At 48.6% G+C, this 24,463-nt stretch overlaps 1 protein-coding gene across 1 annotated transcript; it reads left to right on the forward strand.

Moving 5' to 3' along the window:
- The first annotated feature begins 6,969 nt into the window (after positions 1–6,969).
- On the forward strand, positions 6,970–12,562 carry LOC138487249 (uncharacterized). The gene is made up of 3 exons (XM_069613881.1): positions 6,970–7,031; positions 7,369–9,600; positions 9,799–12,562. Exons 1-3 carry the CDS (start codon positions 6,970–6,972, stop codon positions 12,560–12,562), a joined length of 5,058 nt encoding a protein of 1,685 aa, XP_069469982.1.
- Positions 12,563–24,463: the final 11,901 nt, after the last annotated feature.

Here is a 24,463-nt window from a genome sequence, read left to right on the forward strand (position 1 = left end):
AAGTCAAAAATAAAGTCAATTGTGTTCCTATTTAGTCAGGATCTCTCTTTCTGTTCCTGATTCAAGTATTTACATATTTCATGATCTGTGCATGATCATTTTGCTAATCTGTTATTTTGCTAATCTGTCAACGTGTTAGTTAGAAAATCTGAACATTCTGGATTAGTGTTCATATTAGATAGTTCAACGGGAGGGGCACTAAAAACAAGTTTCGGCTTGCCAGCTGTTATCCGGTGTCTGTGTTGAGCCTTCTGCAGGGCGAATGGACGTCATAGTCCTAAAAGGGAGAGGGAGGCAGATAAATATAAAACAATAATAATATTCAAGACATCTTAATGCATTTTCTTATATAGAACAATCTTTTCAAGCTACTGCTAATTTACAAAACGAATGCCCACGTAATACTGACCCTGTACATTTGACAGGGGTATGCACAACGTGTGCCTTTGTTGTCAAGAATGGAGTGTCCTGTGGGACTGGTGGACTGACCCTTATTGGCACTTGTAGGTTGAACGAAGATAAGGGCCCATGTACTATAGGGGCATAAATATAGAAATACTATTAGTTGCTGGGGCTTCGGACCGTATATGCTTCTTGTGATTCATACCTGAGATGAATAAAACCTGGAATACCTGGTACTCTGCTTCCTGGAATTTGATGGTGGAATTTTAGAGTCTCATCTATGAGTTTGTTTTCTTCATGGGTTCTTGTTAGTCCCAGGCTTTCCTATCTGGCGTGAAATTTCACTGCAAAGGATCAGTAAGGAACCCAATGTTTTGGAAAGCCAGAAAGAAAACAATGGTTACTGGGGCGTTTTTTCATCAAGCTGAGAAAGTAGCATGATAATGAGGATCCAGTTCTGTGCGGTGGATTCTCATTATTGGTGAATGCAATTCCAGTGGCAGAGGTGACATAGTAGGGGTGGCCATTAGTTAATTCTGTGGATACAGACCCAAATGGGTGGGAACAGTAAGGGATAGAATCAAAGATCGGTATGTTGTGAATGAAGACTTTGCTAAAAATAAAACTGACTTTAGTGTTCATGGAATATATACCTTGTGGATGAGTACTTCTTTCTAATTGGATCCAAGAGATGCACTGTTCAAACGGCAGGTGAACCGTGCCGCTGCCATGCTGGTGCAAACAAGTATGTCCAGTCTTGACAGGTTTGTAGAATCGGGGTCCGCCACAGGAGGCTGTGAAAACATGTGCAAGGGGCTATTGTCACCTGTCCTGAGCAGTGCTTTATGCACATAATAAGAGGTGGCTGCCTGTCCACTTTTTACCACCCTCATTTGATGGGAAAGAGCTCTAGGCCCATACTGGTACTATGTTCGTTTTTATAAGTAGTGCTTCCGGGGGATGGTATATTATTTTTTAGTAGAGTGGGTGATACTATCACACGTGGGGCCTGGCTGCAGAGGTTAACAAAGGAGACAGGAAAACCCAACATGCTTTCATATGCACCGTGCCAACCTGAAGCCAGCTCACACCCTCAGTATTGATTAACAGTGAAATGTCATGTATGGGAGTGCATGTTTACAGTAGTAATCCCCGCGGGGAGACCCCATTCAGAAGGTATGGGTATGTAGATTGACGGCACCAGAAAGTCTTTAATCAGCAACCACAGAGAGCCCAATTAACCAGAGAGACACTTTGACCACAGCAGACAGGAAGATGGGTGGGACTTAGTATTGCATGATTTTACCCATTTACCTTTCCTGTTGCAAAGCAAATCACTCTGTTTATGACCTCATGCATACAGGAGATTGTTGGTGGGGGCCCTGGATTGATTAATTAAGGTAGTCTGAGCCTACACCAATCCCTGTGGTCCATTTGGCTTTAAAAGAGGCTTGAGCCCCTCTTTTGAGAAGATCACCTGAAGACTTCACAAGGAGTAACAAGAATACTCCTTGTGAATACTCCGGTTGTCGGTCACACAAACAGGCAACCTTAGCTAGAAGCTCAAAAAAATTAACAGCACCAAACTTACGGCCCCTCACAATACACCATGCCTAGCCCTGCCATTCTCACAAGATCCCAACATGTTAGCAGACATCTTCAAGGTCACACTCACCAACGCTATTAACACTATTGCTCCCTTAGAAATAAAGAAAGCAAAAAAGTCCTTCCACTCGAACTCATGGTTCACTGATGACCTCCTAGCAATACGCAATAACAAACGCCAAGCACAAAAGAATTAGCAAGCTAACCCTTGCGACATCACTAAAGATCTATTCAAAGATATCGCCAAAAAATACTAAACTGCTATTTTCAATGCCAAATCAAAAGCCTACAACTGTCGAATATCAGACTCCAAGTCTCACTCAAAAGAACTCTTTACCATCGTTAAGGAGCTCACAGCTCCGCCAATCTCCACTGACGAGATTATCAAATATGAGGCATGGTGCAACAGCATCCAGGCCGCTCTCCTCAAAAAAATAGAGCTCCTTCAAAACAAAATCCGTGATCACTACAATACTTTACCAAAATCTAATCAGACCTCACAAGTCTCTACAAACCATTTAACTAGCAACGTCCCCAAATATGCTTTTAATGATGTCTCAGAATCAGAAGTAATAGACATTCTGAAACACCTAAAACCATCAACTTGCAAAGGTGATGACTGCCCACCTCAGTTAATAAAGGACTGCGCTGAACCACTTGCCCCACTCATCACCGCGTTCATTAATGCCTCTTTCAAAACTAGCACTGTTCCCGACAGCCTCAAAGAAGCATGGGTTCGCCCTCTCCTAAAAAAAAAAACAACCCTAGACCCCACACAGCCCAACAACTACAGACCCATAACAACCGTCCCCTTCCTTCTAAAAATATTAGGCAAAGTGGCATACAGCCAAATCCAACATTACCTCGAAACAAATTCTATCTTAGGAAACAGACAGTCCGGCTTCTGTAAAGGCCACGGTACAGAGACGCCCCTTCTGGACCTGAAAAACCAAATGACAAAGATCATGGACACAGGCAAACCCGCACTCCTCCTCCTCCTTGACCTCTCAGCACTGTTCGACCTTGTGGACCATAAAACTCTCACCACGCACCTCACTCACGCAGCACACTTCTCCCATCAAGCCACCGCATGGCCATGAAAGTGTTCTCAAATACCTCCAATGCTGCTCCCACAATACTACAATGTGGTGTCCCGCAAGGCTCTTGTGCAGCCCCCACACTGTATAACCTTTTCACCAAGCCTTTATTCGATAAACTGGATGCACTTGGGATCGCATACACCAACTATGCAGACTATACCCAAGTGCTCCTACCCCTAACAGGCTCTTATCACACAGATGCCCTAGGACTAAATCAAATCTACACCACCATTCAAACATGGATGGCCACTATCGGCCTATGCCTTAATGGGGATAAGACAGAGATCCTTATTATTGGCCAAATGTCCACACTTGCTAAACTAGACAGCCTCTATGTCAACTTTAACATAGACAATTGCACCATGCCAGTTTATCCTCAGTTTAAACGCTGGGGGTACACATTGATGCAACCCTCTCCATGAATAGACAAGTCAGCGCAATTGTCTCCGCCTCTGCATTAAGCTCCAAATTAATTAATGCCATCAAACCTTTCTTAACCAAAGAAAACTGCCTCTCAATAGCAAGAGCGACAATAGGCGCTAAACTTGACTATTGTAACGCATTTCTAGCAGGCACCTCTGTAAAAAACTTAAACAGGCTCCAGGTCACCCAAAATAACGCACTCAGAGCAGCCTCAAGCATATCGAAAATAGAACACATCTCACAAGCAAGACAACCCGTTCACTGGCTCCCTGTCGAAGAGCGTATCACCTTCAGGATTCTCACCACAACCCACAAATGTCTCCACAGCACAGCGCCACCCTATCTCTCTGACACTCTTCAAAGACCCATCTCCACCAAACCCACAAGATTGTGCTATTCTAACCAACTCCCTGTACCTCGAATCAACAGGGTCAAGGCAGGAGCCTTAGGATTCCCCTACATAGCTCCCACACTTTGGAATAAACTGCCCCCTGTGCTAAGAGCAGAAAGCTCACTCAAAGCTTTTAGAAAAAACCTCAAAACCTCTCTCTTCAACTAACACGCTACCTCTCGCTGCCAGTCCAATACATAATGACAATGTTTTCTCATTAATCATGTATGTACTGTTGTGTAACAAAGTTATCTCTATTGTTGTAACTAGCGCCACGATGCCGCCGGGCTGTTTTTTGTGCGCTTAACAAATATGAATAAATAAATAAATACATAACTCAGCAATGTACTTTGGCTGAAGGTACTGTTGAGGTGGCATCACACACCCCCCCTAGCATACCCCCAAGATGACAGATGCCACCCACTGAAGCAGCCCCACAGACTATAACTGAATGACATCACCAACGTAATAATGAAGAAGCAACATGACTGAACACACACGTAGAGACATTCCCCAGGAGCAAAATAACACACATAAACTTATCGCAGAACCCTAAAAGCAACTAACATGAACAGCTATGAAAATAAAGATTCATGGCACAGCTGCATTGAAATGAATGGAAGATGTTGGAAAGGCTCAAAACACAGGGGAAGGCCTTACACACCGATTTCCCTGAGGAACACCAAGCAGAACTGGCAGTGCAGTCACTGTGCCCAGCCTTCTCAAGGACCCTGGGAGAGAGTGTTCGAGTCAGCAGAAAAGATATAACACCTGCAAGGGCTGGGAGTTGAAATTCTTCATAAATGCAAGCAGAGAAACTACAACATTACGGTCCCCAAACACGTGATCTGAACCTGGGGAACAAGGCCGATTCATCCGAGGCAGGCAGGAACTGTTGTTCCCATCAAACTGACAAGAAAATATGCACAGTGAGACCCTGAGAAGAAAGAAGAGGCAGGGATGTTCTGGGGTCATTCCAAGTTAGATAAGACGCACTACCATGGGAAGGCCTGTGTAACAACATGCAGTAGCACTGTCCTTGAGTTTCTCACGGTTACTGCAATGGTTTTCAGCCTCTTTGCTGAGGAGACTGTGCAGGAGAAAGAAGACACTTCACCCTAAGGAGATACTGTATGGAAGAGGCAGGGCCCACAGAAATAGGGAGATACTGGGTCTGATTCTCAAGGATTCGTACTGGACCACATCAGCGATGACCATGAGCCTCTCAGATTTTCATCTGCTACACTTTACCTGCTCTACAAAGCATAACATTAGAGCACATCTGAGGAAGCCTGGAGCCTCTCTTCCATATTCTCCTGAGAAAATGTGATTCTTAAAGATTTGCTCAAGGGCATCTCAGAGATGCTCCAAGCAGCTCCTGATTGGCTCCTGTTTTAGGATTTGTGAATAAAGTATAAAGTGTTATGAGCAAATCAGAGATGTTCACGGTCATCTCTGATTTGTTCCAGCTCAAATCTTTGTAATTGGTTCCTAGTGGTTAAGGTGTAGGCATTGCTGCATCAGTGATACTGGCAGAATCCTCACCCGCATGCTGGCATACATTGGTCACTAGGTGTTTGGGTGTAGGCCATGCTACATCAGGCATACTGGCAGTATCCCCATGCGCATGCTGGCATACAATGCTCCCTATGTGTTTCGGTGTTGGCCATGCTACATCAGTGATACTGGCAGAATTCTCACTCGCATGCTGGCATACATTGCTCCCTAGGTGTTTGGGTGTGGGCCATGCTACATCAGTGATACTGGCAGAATCCCCACGCACATGCTGGCATACAATGCTCCCTAGGTGTTTGGGTGTTGGCCATGCTACATCAGTGATACTGGCAGAATTCTCACTCGCATGCTGGCATACATTGCTCCCTAGGTGTTTGGGTGTGGGCCATGCTACATCAGTGATACTGGCAGAATCCCCACGCACATGCTGGCATACAATGCTCCCTAGGTGTTTGGGTGTTGGCCATGCTACATCAGTGATACTGGCAGAATTCTCACTCGCATGCTGGCATACATTGCTCCCTAGGTGTTTGGGTGTGGGCCATGCTACATCAGTGATACTGGCAGAATCCCCACGCACATGCTGGCATACAATGCTCCCTAGGTGTTTGGGTGTAGGCCATGCTACATCAGTGATGCTGGCAGAATCCTCACCCGCATGCTGGCATACAATGCTCCCTATGTGTTTCGGTGTTGGCCATGCTACATCAGTGATACTGGCAGAATTCTCACTCGCATGCTGGCATACATTGCTCCCTAGGTGTTTGGGTGTGGGCCATGCTACATCAGTGATACTGGCAGAATCCCCACGCACATGCTGGCATACAATGCTCCCTAGGTGTTTGGGTGTAGGCCATGCTACATCAGTGATGCTGGCAGAATCCTCACCCGCATGCTGGCATACATTGCTCCCTAGGTGTTCGGGTGTAGGCCTTGCTGCATCAGTGATACTGGCAGAATACCTACACACATGCTGGCACCCAAAGACCCACAGGGTTCACGCAAAGACCCACAGGATGCACCCAAAGACCCACAGGCTGCACCCAAAGACCCACAGGGTGCACCCAAAGACCCACGGGATGAACCCAAAGACCCACAGGATGCACCCAAAGACCCACAGGCTGCACCCAAAGACCCACGGGCTGCACCCAAAGACCCACGGGATGAACCCAAAGACCCACAGGATGCACCCAAAGACCCACAGGGTGCATGCAAAGACCCACAGGATGCACCCAAAGACCCACAGGGTGCACCCAAAGAACCACAGGGTGCATGCAAAGACCCACAGGATGCACCCAAAGACCCACAGGGTGCACCCAAAGACCCACAGGGTGCACCCAAAGACCCACGGGCTGCACCCAAAGACCCACAGGGTGCACGCAAAGACCCACAGGATGCACTCAAAGACCCACAGGGTGCACCCAAAGACCCACGGGCTGCACCCTAAGACCCATAAGGTGCACCCAACGACCCACAGGACAGTTTGACCAACCCATCTGAACGTTATTTGCAGATAGGCCTAGGAAATGGGTGATGGTTGGAATGTTTGGAGATGCAGTGTTCAAGGGGCATCGCTGCTTATCGTTGGAGATGAGGTGGGAAGAGTGAGAGTCGAGATTGGGAAGAGTCTTTTTCAGTAAAGCTTTCAGCACCTGTATTACTTTCTAGGATTTGGCCCCAGACTGCCACACTATGGATTTGACAGCTCAACATAATGTTCATGCTACGGTTTGATGAACAGGCTTCTGTACCATTCACACCCACCTGAGCCATGAGGATTTGAATCCGTTTGAATGACTTCCACTAATAAAACAGAATCGTGAAATTACTCAGGGGATTACAACTCTTATTTGCGTTACGTAGTTATGCTCAAAACGGTACTGCACCCTCCAATGTGTGCTCTGGCTATGCACCCTCCAATGTGTGCTCTAGCATTGCATCCTCCAATGTGTGCTATCGCTATGCATCCTCCAATGTGTGCTCTGGGATTGCATCCTTCAATGTGTGCTCTAGCATTGCATCCTCCAATGTGTACTCTAGCATTGCATCCTCCAATGTGTGCTCTAGCATTGCATCCTGCAATGTGTGTTCTGGCTATGGAACCTCCAATGTGTACTCTAGCATTGCATCCTCCAATGTGTGCTCTGGCATTGCATCCTGCAATGTGTGCTCTGGCATTGCATCCTCCAATGTGTACTCTAGCATTGCATCCTCCAATGTGTGCTCTGGCTATGCACCCTCCAATGTGTGCTCTAGCATTGCATCCTGCAATGTGTGCTCTGGCTATGCACCCTCCAATGTGTGCTCTGGCTATGCACCCTCCAATGTGTGCTCTGGCTATGCACCCTCCAATGTGTGGTCTGGCTATGCACCCTCCAATGTGTGCTCTGGCATTGCACCCTCCAATGTGTGCTCTAGCATTGCACCCTCCAATGTGTGCTCTGGCTATGCATCCTCCAATGTGTGCTCTAGCATTGCATCCTCCAATGTGTGTTCTGGCTATGGAACCTCCAATGTGTGCTCTGGGATTGCATCCTTCAATGTGTGCTCTAGCATTGCATCCTCCAATGTGTACTCTAGCATTGCATCCTCCAATGTGTGCTCTAGCATTGCATCCTGCAATGTGTGTTCTGGCTATGGAACCTCCAATGTGTGCTCTGGGATTGCATCCTTCAATGTGTGCTCTAGCATTGCATCCTCCAATGTGTACTCTAGCATTGCATCCTCCAATGTGTGCTCTAGCATTGCATCCTGCAATGTGTGTTCTGGCTATGGAACCTCCAATGTGTGCTCTGGGATTGCATCCTTCAATGTGTGCTCTAGCATTGCATCCTCCAATGTGTACTCTAGCATTGCATCCTCCAATGTGTGCTCTAGCATTGCATCCTGCAATGTGTGTTCTGGCTATGGAACCTCCAATGTGTACTCTAGCATTGCATCCTCCAATGTGTGCTCTGGCATTGCATCCTGCAATGTGTGCTCTGGCATTGCATCCTCCAATGTGTGCTCTGGCATTGCATCCTGCAATGTGTGCTCTGGCATTGCATCCTCCAATGTGTACTCTAGCATTGCATCCTGCAATGTGTGCTCTGGCATTGCATCCTCCAATGTGTGCTCTGGCATTGCATCCTGCAATGTGTGCTCTGGCATTGCATCCTCCAATGTGTACTCTAGCATTGCATCCTCCAATGTGTGCTCTGGCTATGCACCCTCCAATGTGTGCTCTAGCATTGCATCCTGCAATGTGTGCTCTGGCTATGCACCCTCCAATGTGTGCTCTGGCTATGCACCCTCCAATGTGTGCTCTGGCTATGCACCCTCCAATGTGTGGTCTGGCTATGCACCCTCCAATGTGTGCTCTGGCATTGCACCCTCCAATGTGTGCTCTAGCATTGCACCCTCCAATGTGTGCTCTAGCATTGCATGTTCCAATGTGTGCTATCGCTATGCATCCTCCAATGTGTGCTCTGGGATTGCATCCTTCAATGTGTGCTCTGGCATTGCATCCCGCAATGTGTGTTCTGGCATTGCATCCCGCAATGTGTGTTCTGGCTATGGAACCTCCAATGTGTGGTCTGGCTATGCACCCTCCAATGTGTACTCTAGCATTGCATCCTCCAATGTGTGCTCTAGCATTGCATGTTCCAATGTGTGCTATCGCTATGCATCCTCCAATGTGTGCTCTGGGATTGCATCCTTCAATGTGTGCTCTGGGATTGCATGTTCCAATGTGTGCTATCGCTATGCATCCTCCAATGTGTGCTCTGCTTATGCATCCTCCAATGTGTGCTCTAGCATTGCATCCTGCAATGTGTGTTCTGGCTATGGAACCTCCAATGTGTGGTCTGGCTATGCATCCTCCAATGTGTGCTCTGGGATTGCATGTTCCAATGTGTGCTATCGCTATGCATCCTCCAATGTGTGCTTTGCTTATGCATCCTCCAATGTGTGCTCTAGCATTGCATCCTCTAATGTGTGCTCTAGCATTGCATCCTCCAATGTGTGCTATCGCTATGCATCCTCCAATGTGTGCTCTGCTTATGCATCCTCCAATGTGTGCTCTAGCATTGCATCCTCCAATGTGTGCTCTGGCATTGCATCCTGCAATGTGTGTTCTGGCTATGCACCCTCCAATGTGTGCTCTAGCATTGCATGTTCCAATGTGTGCTATCGCCATGCATCCTCCAATGTGTGCTCTGGGATTGCATCCTTCAATGTGTGCTCTGGCTTTGCATTGTCCAATGCATGTTCTGGCTATGCATAATCCAATGCGTGCTTTGTCTATGCATCCTCCAATGCGTGCTTTGGCTATGCATCTTCCAATGTGTGCTCTGGCATTGCATCCTCCAATGTGTGCTCTAGCATTGCATCCTCCAATGTGTGCTATCGCTATGCATCCTCCAATGTGTGCTCTGCTTATGCATCCTCCAATGTGTGCTCTAGCATTGCATCCTCCAATGTGTGCTCTAGCATTGCATCCTCCAATGTGTGCTCTATCATTGCATCCTCCAATGTGTGCTATCGCTATGCATCCTTCAATGTGTGCTCTAGCATTGCATTCTCCAATGTGTGCTCTAGCATTGCATTCTCCAATGTGTGCTCTAGCATTGCATCCTCCAATGTGTGCTCTGCTTATGCATCCTCCAATGTGTGCTCTAGCATTGCATCCTTCAATGTGTGCTCTAGCATTGCATCCTCTAATGTGTGCTCTAGCATTGCATCCTCCAATGTGTGCTCTAGCATTGCATCCTCCAATGTGTGCTCTAGCATTGCATCCTCCAATGTGTGCTATCGCAATGCATCCTCCAATGTGTACTCTAGCATTGCATCCTCCAATGTGTGCTCTGGCATTGCATCCTCCAATGTGTGCTCTAGCATTGCATCCTCCAATGTGTGCTCTAGCATTGCATCCTCCAATGCGTGCTCTAGCATTGCATCCTCCAATGTGTGCTCTGCTTATGCATCCCCCAATGTGTGCTCTGCTTATGCATTCTCCAATGTGTGCTCTAGCATTGCATCCACCAATGTGTGCTCTAGCATTGCATCCTGCAATGTGTGCTCTAGCATTGCATCCTCCAATGTGTGCTCTAGCATTGCATCCTCCAATGTGTGCTCTGCTTATGCATCCTCCAATGTGTGCTCTAGCATTGCATCCTCTAATGTGTGCTCTAGCATTGCATCCTCCAATGTGTGCTCTAGCATTGCATCCTCCAATGTGGGCTCTAGCATTGCATCCTCCAATGTGTGCTCTAGCATTGCATCCTCCAATGTGTGCTCTAGCATTGCATCCTCCAATGTGTGCTCTGCGTATGCATCCTCCAATGTGTGCTCTGCGTATGCATCCTCCAATGTGTGCTCTAGCATTGCATCCTCCAATGCGTGCTCTAGCATTGCATCCTCCAATGCGTGCTCTAGCATTGCATCCTCCAATGCGTGCTCTAGCATTGCATCCTCCAATGCGTGCTCTAGCATTGCATCCTCCAATGCGTGCTCTAGAATTGCATCCTCCAATGTGTGCTCTAGCATTGCATCCTCCAATGTGTGCTCTAGCATTGCATCCTCCAATGTGTGCTCTAGCATTGCATCCTCCAATGCGTGCTCTAGCATTGCATCCTCCAATGTGTGCTCTGGCTATGCATCCTCCAATGTGTGTTCTGGCTATGCACCCTCTAATGTGTGGTCTGGCTATGCATCCTTCAATGTGTTCTCTGGCATTGCATCTTTCAATGTGTACTCTGACTATGTATCCTCCAATGTGTGCTCTGGCAATGCGGCCTCCAATGCGTGCTCTGGCTATGCATCCTCCAATGTGTGTTCTGGCTATGCACCCTCTAATGTGTGGTCTAGCTATGCACCCTCCAATGTGTGCTCTAGCATTGCATCTACCAATGTGTACTCTCGCTATGCATCCTCCAATGTGTGCACTGGCATTGCTTCCTCTGCTGTGTGCTCTGACATTACATCTCCCAATGTGTGCTCTGTCTATGCATCCTCTAATGTGTGCTCTGGCATTGCTTCCTCTAATGTGTGCTCTGACATTACATCTCCCAATGTGTGCTCTGTCTATGCATCCTCTAATGTGTGCTCTGGCTATGCATCCTCTAATGTGTGCTCTGGCATTGTTTCCTCTAATGTGTGCTCTGACATTACATCTCCCAAGGTGTGCTCTGTCTATGCATCCTCTAATGTGTGCTCTGGCTATGCATTCTCTAATGTGTGCTCTGGCATTGCTTCCTCTAATGTGTGCTCTGTCTATGCATCCTCTAATATGTGCTCTGGCTATGGATCCTCTAATGTGTGCTCTGTCTATGCATCCTCTAATGTGCGCTCTGGCATTGCTTCCTCTAATGTGTGCTCTGTCTATGCATCCTCCAATGTGTGCACTGGCATTGCTTCCTCTAATGTGTGCTCTGACATTACATCTCCCAATGTGTGCTCTGTCTATGCATCCTCTAATGTGTGCTCTGGCATTGCTTCCTCTAATGTGTGCTCTGACATTACATCTCCCAATGTGTGCTCTGTCTATGCATCCTCTAATGTGTGCTCTGACATTGCTTCCTCTAATGTGTGCTCTGACATTACATCTCCCAAGGTGTGCTCTGTCTATGCATCCTCTAATGTGTGCTCTGGCATTGCTTCCTCTAATGTGTGCTCTGACATAACATCTCCCAATGTGTGCTCTGTCTATGCCTCCTCTAATGCGTGCTCTGGCATTGCTTCCTCTAATGTGTGCTCTGACATTACATCTCCCAAGGTGTGCTCTGTCTATGCATTCTCTAATGTGTGCTCTGGCTATGCATTCTCCAATGTGTGCTCTGGCATTGCTTCCTCTAATGTGTGCTCTGTCTATGCATCCTCTAATGTGTGCTCTGGCTATGGATCCTCTAATGTGTGCTATGTCTATGCATCCTCTAATGTGTGCTCTGGCATTGCTTCCTCTAATGTGTGCTCTGTCTATGCATCCTCTAATATGTGCTCTGGCTATGCATCCTCTAATGTGCGCTCTGTCTATGCATCCCCCAGCTTATGCTCTGTCTATGCATCCTCTAATGTGTGCTCTGGCATTGCTTCCTCTAATGTGTGCTCTGACATCTCGCAATGTGTGCTCTGTCTATGCATCCTCTAATGTGTGCTCTGGCTATGCATTCTCTAATGTCTGCTCTGGCATTGCTTCCTCTAATGTGTGCTCTGACATTACATCTCCCAATGTGTACTCTGTCTATGCATCCTCTAATGTGTGCTCTGACTATGCATTCCCTAATGTGTGCTCTGGCATTGCTTCCTCTAATGTGTGCTCTGTCTATGCATCCTCTAATGTGTGCTCTGGCTATGCATCCTCTATGCATCCTCTAATGTCTTCTCTGGCTATGCATCCTCTAATGTCTGCTCTGGCTATGCATCCTCTAATGTCTGCTCTGGCTATGCATCCTCTAATATCTGCTCTGGGTATGCATCCTCTATTGTGTGCTCTGTCTATGCATCCCCTAATGTCTGCTTTGGCATGAATTTGTGTGAATTTACTGTATCCAAAATGACCGAGGAAGAAAAGACCAAATGGTATTTGTTCGAAAATAACATTCAGTTCCTTCTGCAGCCATTTCGGATACCCCCCTACTTGCCCATCGGCGGCACACTCCGCTGTGTGCTGCCGACTTGCCGTGTTCCTGAGATGCCTGTTCCCAATCACAGAAGTGATTAAAAACAGGCGTTGCAGGGTCCTTTTCCATTTTTTGTAATTTTTTACAGGTGCTGGGTCCACTCCCGCAGACAGGATAGTGAACAAGGGTGCGCGGGACCCCCCTGCAGCCCCACGCCCCTTGTTTACTGTAATGCCACTGAATGGGGCTATCAATCCACCCCAACATGTTCATGTGCACAGCACTCACCCAGTCAACCCAAGACCCTAACATCAGTCTGGTAGTCCACCAGGGCAGCTAACAGCTCAGCCCTAGACTTATCCACAAAGTCTAACTCCCTGGCTTCACAAGCACTCTGGAGAGCCTCTAAGCTCATCCTAGTCAATTTACCATTTGCAATAGACTCCATTGCTTGTAATGCAGTTATTTTGTACACAACCAAACCTTAATTTAATAAAGTGCAGATGTTTTGTAAGTGGCACGGTTATACACTGATTCTTAAAACCATAAGCATCCCACCCCTGCCACCAGTGTGAAGATACTGGTGGGGGTGCCTTTACTTCCACTCTCCATATGGTAGAGGAGAGGCACAGAGGACCCCAGCCAAGATTCTCAAGCGGTAGCAATGGACGAGCAATCAAGGCCTAGCTTCTCGGGAGGTGATGCAGGCTGGTTCTTAAGTACAGTGTAGTCCTGGAACCCCCACAAAGGAATGTCCACACAGTGTATTACTGAAAACACAGTCTTTATGTAATTAATATTCAAACGTATGTACACGATCACAATAACGCACTTTGTACTCGGAAATCAACAATGATAAATATATACAATTCTAAAGTGGTACCACCAATGTTATCGAATCTCATTAAAGTGCATCAACTGTACGGTTAAAATATCACACAGATCAATAACGAGGGCACCAGCAATAGAGACAGGAAAGAACGTAAGATGGTTGAAACAATAGGCAGATTTCTGGCCCCTACCACTAGGCACAGTTCTGTGTGGAGATCCCCCCACCTGGGCAACCTGTAAAATAAAGATATATAGCACAAGCCCAGTCTATATATTGTTCAATAGCCTTATTTCCTCCTATTAAGGTTTTACCCCCCCAATGTACCTGGTGGAGTAGAGTTCTTCGAAGACGTGTCGAAGGATCCTTCTTGAGTGACTCCCTTTAAAGCAGGAGCAACGGATCATCGAGAGGCGTTGAAGATGGTGAACTTGTCGTCGTCGGCGGCGATGAGAAGTTCAAGGGTGCCAAGACCCCGATGTCGATTCAGGCGGTGCTCGTCAGCGACGTCCTGCGAGGATGAGGTGTGCGGGGCACCTCGACGATGGATTGTTCAGGACCGCAAAGAGTTTCGGAAAAACTGTGGCCCAGCAAGGGCGTCGAGTCGTCGAAGTCTATGTGGCCTTCAGGTGGCGGGAAACCCACCGGCAGATTCTCCTCAGCGCGTTGGTCGTCCTCGACTTTCTCCAGCAGGACAAAGCGGTCGAAGTTGCAGACAAGGGAGTCCTTGGATTCAAATGTTCTTAGGCAAAGGAGCGGGCGGCTCCGGTCGTCGGTGGCACACCGTCAAGTGGTCCCCACGGCTGGGCAACACAACTTCGACGGGCCTCCAGCGGTTACACAAACCTGCGAACCCTGTTCGACGGCAATAGACTTCGACAGCGGCGAAGTCTGGGGGCTTTGCTTCGTTCTCCTCAGCGGTCCCTTCTCGGGTCAGCAGCCTTTCGAGGGTCTGACTTCCAGGGAGCTTCGGCGAAGGTTAGCGGTGCTCGATGGTCCCTCGGAACACAGGAAGAGGGTGCCTTACCAGGTCCTCTCTCGGATCAGTCTTTGAATAATTCGGCAGCTTTCAGATTAGTTTGAAGCAAATGCAACAGCAAGTCTTCTTCTTCCAGCTGGACGTCGAGGATCAGCAGTTCCAGTTACTCTTAAAGTGTAGACACAGCTTCTGAACAATTTCCAGTGGTGAGAGGTCCCCAGATATACTATCTTGTCTCTCATCCACACTGCTGGTTCACTCTCAGCAGCCAATGATACAGAAGGGCATTCATGCAGTCAGTCAGCCAATCAGGCACACAGTGCATTCAGGCCATCCTCCTCCCTCTCAGACACTCACAACAAGGAATGTGGATTGGGGCAAGTACCCAGCCATTCAACACTACACACTGCATTCAGGCCAGTTTCGGGCAGGGCTGTCTCAGTCTTTGACTCTCATGCTAGAAACCAGACAACCACCAAAAGGAGTGTATATTGGTCACACACTCCTTTCACCCAGGTCCCACCCACAGGAGGTACCCACAACATACAGTCACTGGGAAGGCTCCAGTCAGTCTGGACTGGACTTCACAACAGCACCATATATGGAACTTCCACCCAACAGCCCGTCAGGGGGAAGGGACAGAGTCAGGGCTTCCCAGGACTTTGGGAAAAGAAGGTAATAGGCAATAGAAAGCAAGAGGCCACAGGGGCCATCTTGTTTTCCATCAGGAATCAACTGATTCCAATAGCAGTGCCTGGGGATCCCCAAAATGGAGTATACTCAGCGCACCTGTCAAAGTCAGCATGGAGCTGCCACTAGCCTATACTCTGCTCTGCGGGCCACCCACAGGTGCCCAAAAACATACACTAGGGGCACAGGGTTGTACCCCCACCCACGGGTGCAGTAAGGGTATCCCAGGGGTCTGTTCACCAAACCAAAAGAGAGAGAGTTGCACCGCCAGGAGTCCCACATGAACTCCTGCACGGAAAATACGACAGAACACACGATAAAAAGGCAGTAAAGGACAAGGATACGGAGGCCCTGTCCCTCCGTTGCATTTCCAGCATCACAGTCGCCCCCCCCCCGGACTGAGGTGGAGGGTACCTAATCTCCCACGGGATAGACACCCTCATCCAGATGGTCAACTTACCTTCTGGAATGGCCATCTGCATTATCGTGACTCTTCCCTGGTCTGTGCTCTATGGTGAAGTCTAGCCCTTGCAGGCTAATGGACCACCTGAGCAGTTTCAGGTTTTCACCCTTCATCTGCATAAGCCATTTCAGGGGCTTATGATCTGTTTGGACCTTGAACGTAGACCCCGTAAGGTAGGGCCTAAAACGCCTAAGGCTCCAAACTATACTGAACCACGCCTTCTCAACAGTAGCCCACCTAAGTTCTCTACCCTTAAGTTGTCTACTGATGAAGATGATAGGATGTTCCCTCCCTTTGTCATCTAACTGGGACAAGACAGCTCCAATTCCGGTGTCGCAGTCATCCGTCTGGACGATAAAGGGTCAGCTGTAGTCAGGCGCACACAACACAGGTGCCCTACACAGACTTTCTTTCAAGCCATCAAAGGCTCTCTGACAGCCTTCAGTCCAATTAACCTTCCTAGGCTGCTTGGGTGAAGTCAGAGCTGTCAGTGGTGCAGCTATGGTTCCATAGTCCGCCATGAAATTGCGATTATACCCAGTGAGGCCCAAAAAAGCTCCCACCTGGGTTTGAGTAGAGGGAGTCTCCCAGTCCTGTACATCCTGTACCTTAGTGGGGAGAGGTTGGATTTGACCCCCCCCGTATCCCGTGACCAAGATATGTGACTTTCCCCTGAGCTATCTGGCACTTGGCGGCCTTGATAGTGAGGTTAGCCCTTTTCAAGGCCTGCAACACCTTATCCAGATGTGTCAAGTGCTCATCCCAAGTGGAACTGTAGACGGCAATGTCATCTAAATAAGCCACACAAAAGGCTTCCAGCCACTGAGCGCATGGTTGACCAATCTCTGGAAGGTGGCAGGGGCATTCTTCAACCCAAAAGGCATGACCATAAACTGGTAGAGTCCCTCTGGTGTTGAGAACGCCGTCTTTTCCCTGGCATAGTCCATCAGAGCTATTTGCCAATAGCCTGAGATGAGGTCAGAGGTGCTCACAAATTTGGCAGCACCTATGGTATCCACGAGCTCATCAGCCCGGGGCAGTGGGTGCGCGTCAGTTTTGGTGACGGCATTGACTCCTCGGTAGTCCACACAGAACCTCCAATCCTTGGTACCTGCCTGGGAACTTGCCTTGGGGACAAGGACCACGGGACTGCACCAGCGACTGGTTGAGGGTTCGATAACACCCAGATCCAACATCTTGGCGACCTCAGCCTGGATGTGGTTCTTAACAGTATCTGACATACGGTAGCTCCTGTTTTTGACAGGCACGCTATCACCAGTGTCAATCTCGTGCTTACACCACGGTGTAAGGCCTGGGATCAGCGAAAACAGAGAGGCATACTGCTGGAGCAAAGTCCTGTAGGCCCTCTGCTGCTCTGTTGTCAAATCTGGAGAGAGATGCACTCCCTCCACTGAGCCATCCTGAGGGTTGCTATACAGCAAATCAGGAAGGTGCTCACTCTCATCCTCTTCTTGCTCTGAAGCCAGCAAGAGACATGAGACTTTGGCTCGCCTGTGGAAAGGCTTGAGCCTATTAACATGGAATACATGAGGGGCTACCCCTAGTATTCCCATGTCAACCAGATAATTGACCTCGCCCATCTTGGAGACTATCCTGAAGGGTCCCGTCCATTTATCTGCCAATGCCCGAGGCTTGGTAGGCTCCATCACGAGGACCTCCTGTCCCGGAGTCCATTCCACTTGCGATGCTCTAAGGTCATGCCAGTACCTATTCAATTCCTGGCTGGCCTTGAGATTCGCTGTTGCTTGAACCATCATCTGTGTCATCCTCCGTCTGAGGCCTAACACATAGTCCCCCACTTGCTTGGAAGGACCTGGAGGGGTGGCCTCCAAACCTTCTCTGATCAAGGCAAGGGGCCCCCTCACGGGATGTCCAAAGAGTAACTCAAAGGGGCTGAAACCAACACCCTCTTGAGGTACCTCTCTGTAAGCAAACAGCAGGCATGGCATGAGGAGATCCCATTTCCTCCGTAGGGGCTCTTCAAAAGCACCTAGCATGCCCTTGAGCGTTTTATTAAATCTCTCAACCAGACCATTGGTCTGGGGGTGGTAAGAAGTGGAGAACTTGTAGGTTACCCCGCACTCTTTCCACATGGTCTTCATGTAACTAGACATGAAGTTGGATCCTCTGTCAGAGACAACATCCTTTGGGAATACAACATGGGTGAAAATGCCCAGGAGAGCCCGGGCCACCACCTTGGCAGTTACAGTCCGAAGGGGTATAGCCTCAGGTTACCTGGTGGCATGATCTACCAAAACCAGGATGAACCGATGTCCACCAGAAGTGGGAGATTCCAGGGGACCGACAATGTTGATGCCCACCCTCTCAAATGGTGTGCCAACCACTGACAATGGCTGCAGTGGGGCAATTACACTGCCTCCAGTCTTGCCAGACAACTGACAAGTTGGGCAGGTCCTGCAGTGGGACTCCACGTCTACTCCCATCCGAGACCAGTAGAAATGGGCAGAGAGCCTCTGCTTAGTCCTCTTGGTTCCAAGATGACCAGCCAAGGGCACCTCATGCGCCAACTCCAGTAGGAAGGGCCTGTAAACCTTGGGTACCACCAACCTCTTGAGGGCACCAAGTTTAGGCTTAGTGGGCTCACTAACCAGGAGCTCACCCTCCCAATAAATCCGGAATGTCCTAGGCACTTCTCCTTGTGCCTGGGACAGGGCCTGTTTCCTCAGACCCTCGAGAGAGTGGCACTCTCTCTGTCCTTTACAGAAGTCTGCCAGGGAGGGTCCCCCTTCAGCTAACAAGCATTGAAGATCAGGATGATCCTCCGGGTTGAGAACCTCTCCCAGAGGAGAGTCTTCTGGCTCTTCTCCCACAGGAGTTGAGACGGGGTTGACCACTGGACCCAGCCCGTTCGGAGCATGGATCCCAATGGGTGCTATAGGAACAGCAGGAAGAGAAGGAGCTCCCTCCACAGAGGTGGCCTTCTTGCTCTTCCTTCGTCTTGCCTTAGGCCGCGCCTTTGGCTCGGGTACCTGACTCACAGCCAGACCCGGGGTCACCTGTGACCTAATGACCACAGCAGCAGTCATGGGAAGACCATCCGAGATCAACCCCAACTCTACTAGATCATTTCCTAACAGAATGTTAGCTGGGACATTGCCTGAACCAGGACAGGAAGCTTTGATGTCTTGTCTCCAATTACGAGTGTGACTAAAGCTACAGGCGATAATTTGGGAGGCCCACCAGCTAACCTGGTAGTTCTCAGAGGAGCACCTACATAGTCCTCTGGCTTGAGCAGGGTCCTGTCCACCACTGTCATGCTTGCCCCAGTGTCTTTCAAACCAGTAGAAGGCTGGCCATTCAGGAGGACACTTCTCAAAAATCTACGGGTGTTCTGTGGGATAGTCACCAGTACTTCCGCGTACTGGTCCCAGGCCCCAAGGGACACTAAGGAAATCTCTACAGGAGCACCAAATGTGATCCCTGTAGAGGAGGGGAGGACCGTGGCCTCCACCTCAGACATGGGGTAAGGGTATGTCAGGCTGACAGCCTGTACTCCAAGTGCCTTACCTTTACACTTGGAGTCACCCCTCTTGTGATCCAGAGCCCCACAATCCCAACAAGTGCCGGGAGTGCGTGGTACGGTACTGGAACCACTGGGAGCCTGCTTTGTAGCAGGTGGACCACTACTCTTATTCCCACCCACAGATGACTTATCCCCACTAGATCTTTGGGTCTTAGGAGAGGAGGGTTTAGGTTTATTCGACTGTGACTGCTTTTGGGACTCCTCAGCTTTCTGAGAGGCCCCCTTTTCTTTGTCCTTGTCCTTCCCACTGGAGTCCTTAGGGGACACCCACTGGAAGACGCACTTGTCAGCCAGCCTAGCCAGCTTAAAGGGTTCCAAAATGTTCTGGTCAGCAACATACTGACGCAGCTCCGGTGAACATGCTTCAGAAAAATTCTCAAACAACAACAGGTGGGACATTTCAACAAAAGTTTTCACCTTGGAACCATCAATCCACCCCATCATGTTCATGTGCACAGCACTCACCCAGTCAACCCAAGACACATTCTCTCTTTTCTTAAAATCCCTGAACCTTTTAAGGTATTGGGTAGGTGTCTTGCCAAACTTGGCAATCAAAGCAGATTTCATACACTCATACTGACCCCTTTCTTCCTCAGCTTCAGAATACAGTCATACCCAGACTGAGGCACTCTGCTTAACAAACACTTAGCCCAATCTCTTTTATCAACATCATGAATTGCACAAGCAATTTCAAACGCTTCAATCCATTGAAGGATATCAGAACCCTCCACAAACACACCAACCAAATCTTTCATAAACTTGGTGGCTGGGGACTTGACACTCTCACTGGGTTTCGCTGAAGTCTCCACTCTAGCTTTCTCTAGCTGGATTCTCTAACATTCAGTGTCCTTGTCTTCGAGTTCAAGATCCTTATTCTTGAGCTCCAGATCCCTATTCTTGAGCTCCACTTGTTCAGCCAACTCCTCCTTCTTAAGCTCAGCATCTATTTCCAACTTGCGATATTTAAAGGCCAATTTCATCCTTAATAACTCAAGCTCCAAGGAATTGCTGGGGTTCGGAACAGAGGCAGCTGGTATTTTGGCATTCCCAGAAACAGATTCAGAAGAAACCCCAGGGGCAGAGTCCTCATTAGTTGCATTCCCCCCCTCATCAAGAGTTTCAACATCAGTCTGGTAGTCCATCAGGGCAGCTATCAACTCAGCCCTAGACTTATCTACAAAGTCTAACTCCCTGGCTTCACAAGCACTCTGGAGAGCCTCTAAGCTCATCCTAGTCAATTTACCATTTGCAATAGACTCCAATCCTTGTAATGCAGTTATTTTGTACACAACCAAACCTTAATTTAATAAAGTGCAGATGTTTTGTAAGTGGCACGGTTATACACTGATTCTTAAAACCATAAGCATCCCACCCCTGCCACCAGTGTGAAGATACTGGTGAGGGTGCCTGTACTTCCGCTCTCCATATGGTAGAGGAGAGGCACAGAGGACCCCAGCCAAGATTCTCAAGCGGTAGCAATGGACGAGCAATCAAGGCCTAGCTTCTCGGGAGGTGACGCAGGCTGGTTCTTAAGTACAGTGTAGTCCCCGAACCCCCACAAAGGAATGTCCACACAATGTATTACTGAAAACACAGTCTTTATGTAATTAATATTCAAACGTATGTACACGATCACAATAACGCACTTTGTACTCGGAAATCAACAATGATAAATATATACAATTCTAAAGTGGTACCACCAATGTTATCGAATCTCATTAAAGTGCATCAACTGTACGGTTAAAATATCACACAGATTAATAACGAGGGCACCAGCAATAGAGACAGGAAGGAACGTAAGATGGTTGAAACTATAGGCAGATTTCTGGCCCCTACCACTAGGCACAGTTCTATGTGGAGATCCCCCCACCTGCGCAACCTGTAAAATAAATATATATAGCACAAGCCCAGTCTATATATTGTTCAATAGCCTTATTTCCTCCTATTAAGGTTTTACCCCCCAATGTACCTGGTGGAGTAGAGTTCTTCGAAGACGTGTCGAAGGATCCTTCTTGAGTGACTCCCTTTAAAGCAGGAGCCACGGATCGTCGAGAGGCGTTGAAGATGGTGAACTTGTCGGCGGCGGCGATGAGAAGTTCAAGGGTGCCGAGACCCCGATGTCGATCCAGGCGGTGCTCGTCAGCGATGTCCTGCGAGGATGAGGTGTGCGGGGCACCTCGGCGATGGATCGTTCAGGACCGCAAAGAGTTTTGGAAGAACTGTGGCCCAGCAAGGGCATCGAGTCGTCGAAGTCTTTGTGACCTTCAGGTGGCGGAAAAAACCCACCGGCGGATTCTCCTCGGCGCGTTGGTCGTCCTCGACTTTCTCCGGCGGGACGAAGCGGTCGACCTTGCGGACAAGGGAGTCCTTGGATTCAAATGTTCTTAGGCAAAGGAGCGGGCGGCTCCGGTCGTCGGCGGCACGGCGTCAAGTGGTCCCCATGGCTGGGCAACACAACTTCGATGGGACTCCAGCGGTTACACAAACCTGCAAACCCTGGTCGATGGCAATAGACTTCGACAGCGGTGAAGTCCGGGTGCTTTGCTTCGTTCTCCTCAGCGATCCCATCTCGGGTCGGCAGCCTTTCGAGGGTGTGACTTCCAGGGAGCTTTGGCGAAGGTTAGTGGTGCTCGATGGTCCCTCGGAGCACGGGAAGAGGGTGCCTTTGCAGGTCCTCTCTCGGATCAGTCCTTGAAGAATTCGGCAGCTGTCAGATTAGGTCGAAGCAAATGCAACAGCAAGTCTTCTTCTTCCAGCTACTCTTAAAGTGAAGACACAGCTTCTGAACGCTTCTGAACAATTTCCAGTGGTGAGAGGTCCCCAGATATACTATTCTGTCTCTCATCCATACTGCTGGGTCACTCGCAGCAGCCAATCATGCAGAAGGGCATTCATGCAGTCAGTCAGCCAATCAGGCACACAGGGCATTCAGGCCATCCTCCTCCCTCTCAGACACTCACAACAAGGAATGTGGATTGGGACAATTACCCAGCCATTCAACACTACACACTGCATTCAGGCCAGTTTCGGGCAGGGCTGTCTCAGTCTTTGACTCTCATACTAGAAACCAGACAGCCACAACAAGAAGTGCATATTGGTCACACACTCCATTCACCCAGGTCCCACCCACAGGGCGTACCCACAACATACAGTCACTGGGAAGGCTCCAGTCAGTCTGGACTGGACTTCACAACAACACCATATATGGAACTTCCACCCAACAGCCAGTCAGGGGGAAGGGACAGAGTCAGGGCTTCAGAGGATTTTGGGAAAAGAAGGTAATAGGTAATAGAAAGCAGGAGGCCACAGGGGCCATCTTGTTTTCCATCAGGAATCAACTGATTGCAATGGCAGGGCCTGGGGATCCCCAAAATGGAGGATACTCAGCGCACCTGTCAAAGTCAGCATGGCGCTGGTACTAGCCTATACCCTGCTCTGCGGGCCACCCACAGGTGCCCAAAAACATACACTAGGGGCACAGGGTTGTACCCCCACCCATGGGTGCCGTAAGGGTATCCCACGTGTCTGTTCACCAAACCAAAAGAGAGAGAGCTGCACTGCCAGGAGTCCCACATGAACTCCTGCGCGGAAAATACGACAGAACACACGATAAAAAGGCAGTAAAGTACAAGGATACGGAGGCCCTGACCCTCCGATGCATTTCCAGCATCACATTAAACTGCACTATTACAATCAATGCATCAATCTTAGTTCTTGGAGATGGGTCTTCACTGGAGGACGTACCATTTGTAAGAAGGTCTGCCTACTCCGGGCATGTGTGGTTGCAAAATAATGATCCTGAGGGCATGGAAATCTTCTGCTTGCTTCTGTATTGATGAATGGGTGGAACAGTTGTTAACCATATCAACACAGGCGAGGGCGATCTATAAGCAGGCGGGAGACAGTGACAATTGTACGGGCATATAGGGGTCTTTCCCAGATACATGGGGCTAATCTTCCAATTATGTAACCTATGCTAAGTACTGTGCGCTTGACTCTGATAAACCTTCCTTTTTTTATTTTCTTTTTTTCTCTTTTTTGTTTCTCCTTCTCCTTCTTCTTTCTTATTCTTTTTTTTTAATATTAATTGTCCACTTTGGTGTATACACATTGAGCCCATTGTTTCTTGTTCATTTACACACCTACATTGACTGTGTAGATTTTAATACTGTTATAGACTATCTGTTGAGTTTCATGTTACTTATTTCTGTGAAAATAAACATCTTACAATCGAGAAGGAAGGAGGGCTGAGTTGGCCATTAGCAGAATTGGAACGTGTGGAGGGCAGCCTGTCCCTGTTCTGAGACCCGTGCCTCACTCATGGGTGATGCCCCTCCCTAAGTTTCAGGTTTGGACCATTCCCACTTGCCTGCTGCCACTCCTTCCGGGGAACCCACCTGCGAGTTTCCCAAATGCACCAATGCCTTGTGCAGCCACCTTGTGTAGGTGATCGTTCCACCTCTCAAGGTGGTGCCAGGGTGGGTAGGTTCCCTTGGGCTCAGACTTGCATTTTCCACATTTGGATGGTGGGAGCTTTCATCACACACCATGAGGTCTTCATAAACACACGAGCACAACATATCCAGAGCACTGTGCTTCGAACTCAGCGCACACAAGATTTTCAAACCTCTTGCAGGCGCTTCCACCACAATAAGAAATGCATATGTTGCACTTTAGACGGTTGAAAGTTGGAATTGGGTCTTCCAGGTTACCGACATCAAAGCATGCGCACATCACACAGACGTGCGTACATGCACATACATAGCAACCTAGGCACACATATAAAAGGGCGCTCAAACACACCCACGTCAACATACGCACACGTGCACACGCATGCGCGCATACACACAGCAACATTTAGACACAAACACATAGGCATCAAAATAAAGACACACTCGCAGCC

The sequence above is a fragment of the Ambystoma mexicanum genome, chromosome 9 (genome assembly GCF_040938575.1).
Source record: "Ambystoma mexicanum isolate Mex_15411 chromosome 9, UKY_AmexF1_1, whole genome shotgun sequence".
NCBI lineage: Eukaryota > Metazoa > Chordata > Amphibia > Caudata > Ambystomatidae > Ambystoma > Ambystoma mexicanum.

Bases quoted from the DNA above. Each gene is read 5' to 3' on its own strand.
- LOC138487249 (XM_069613881.1), top strand. From the start codon at position 6,970: ATGGTTGGAATGTTTGGAGATGCAGTGTTCAAGGGGCATCGCTGCTTA. The intron at 7,032-7,368 runs GTGGGAAGAGTG...TGTGTGCTCTAG, and splicing joins TGCTTATCGTTGGAGATGAG to CATTGCATCCTCCAATGTGT. The intron at 9,601-9,798 runs GTGCTATCGCCA...TGTGTGCTCTAG, and splicing joins AGCATTGCATGTTCCAATGT to CATTGCATCCTCCAATGTGT.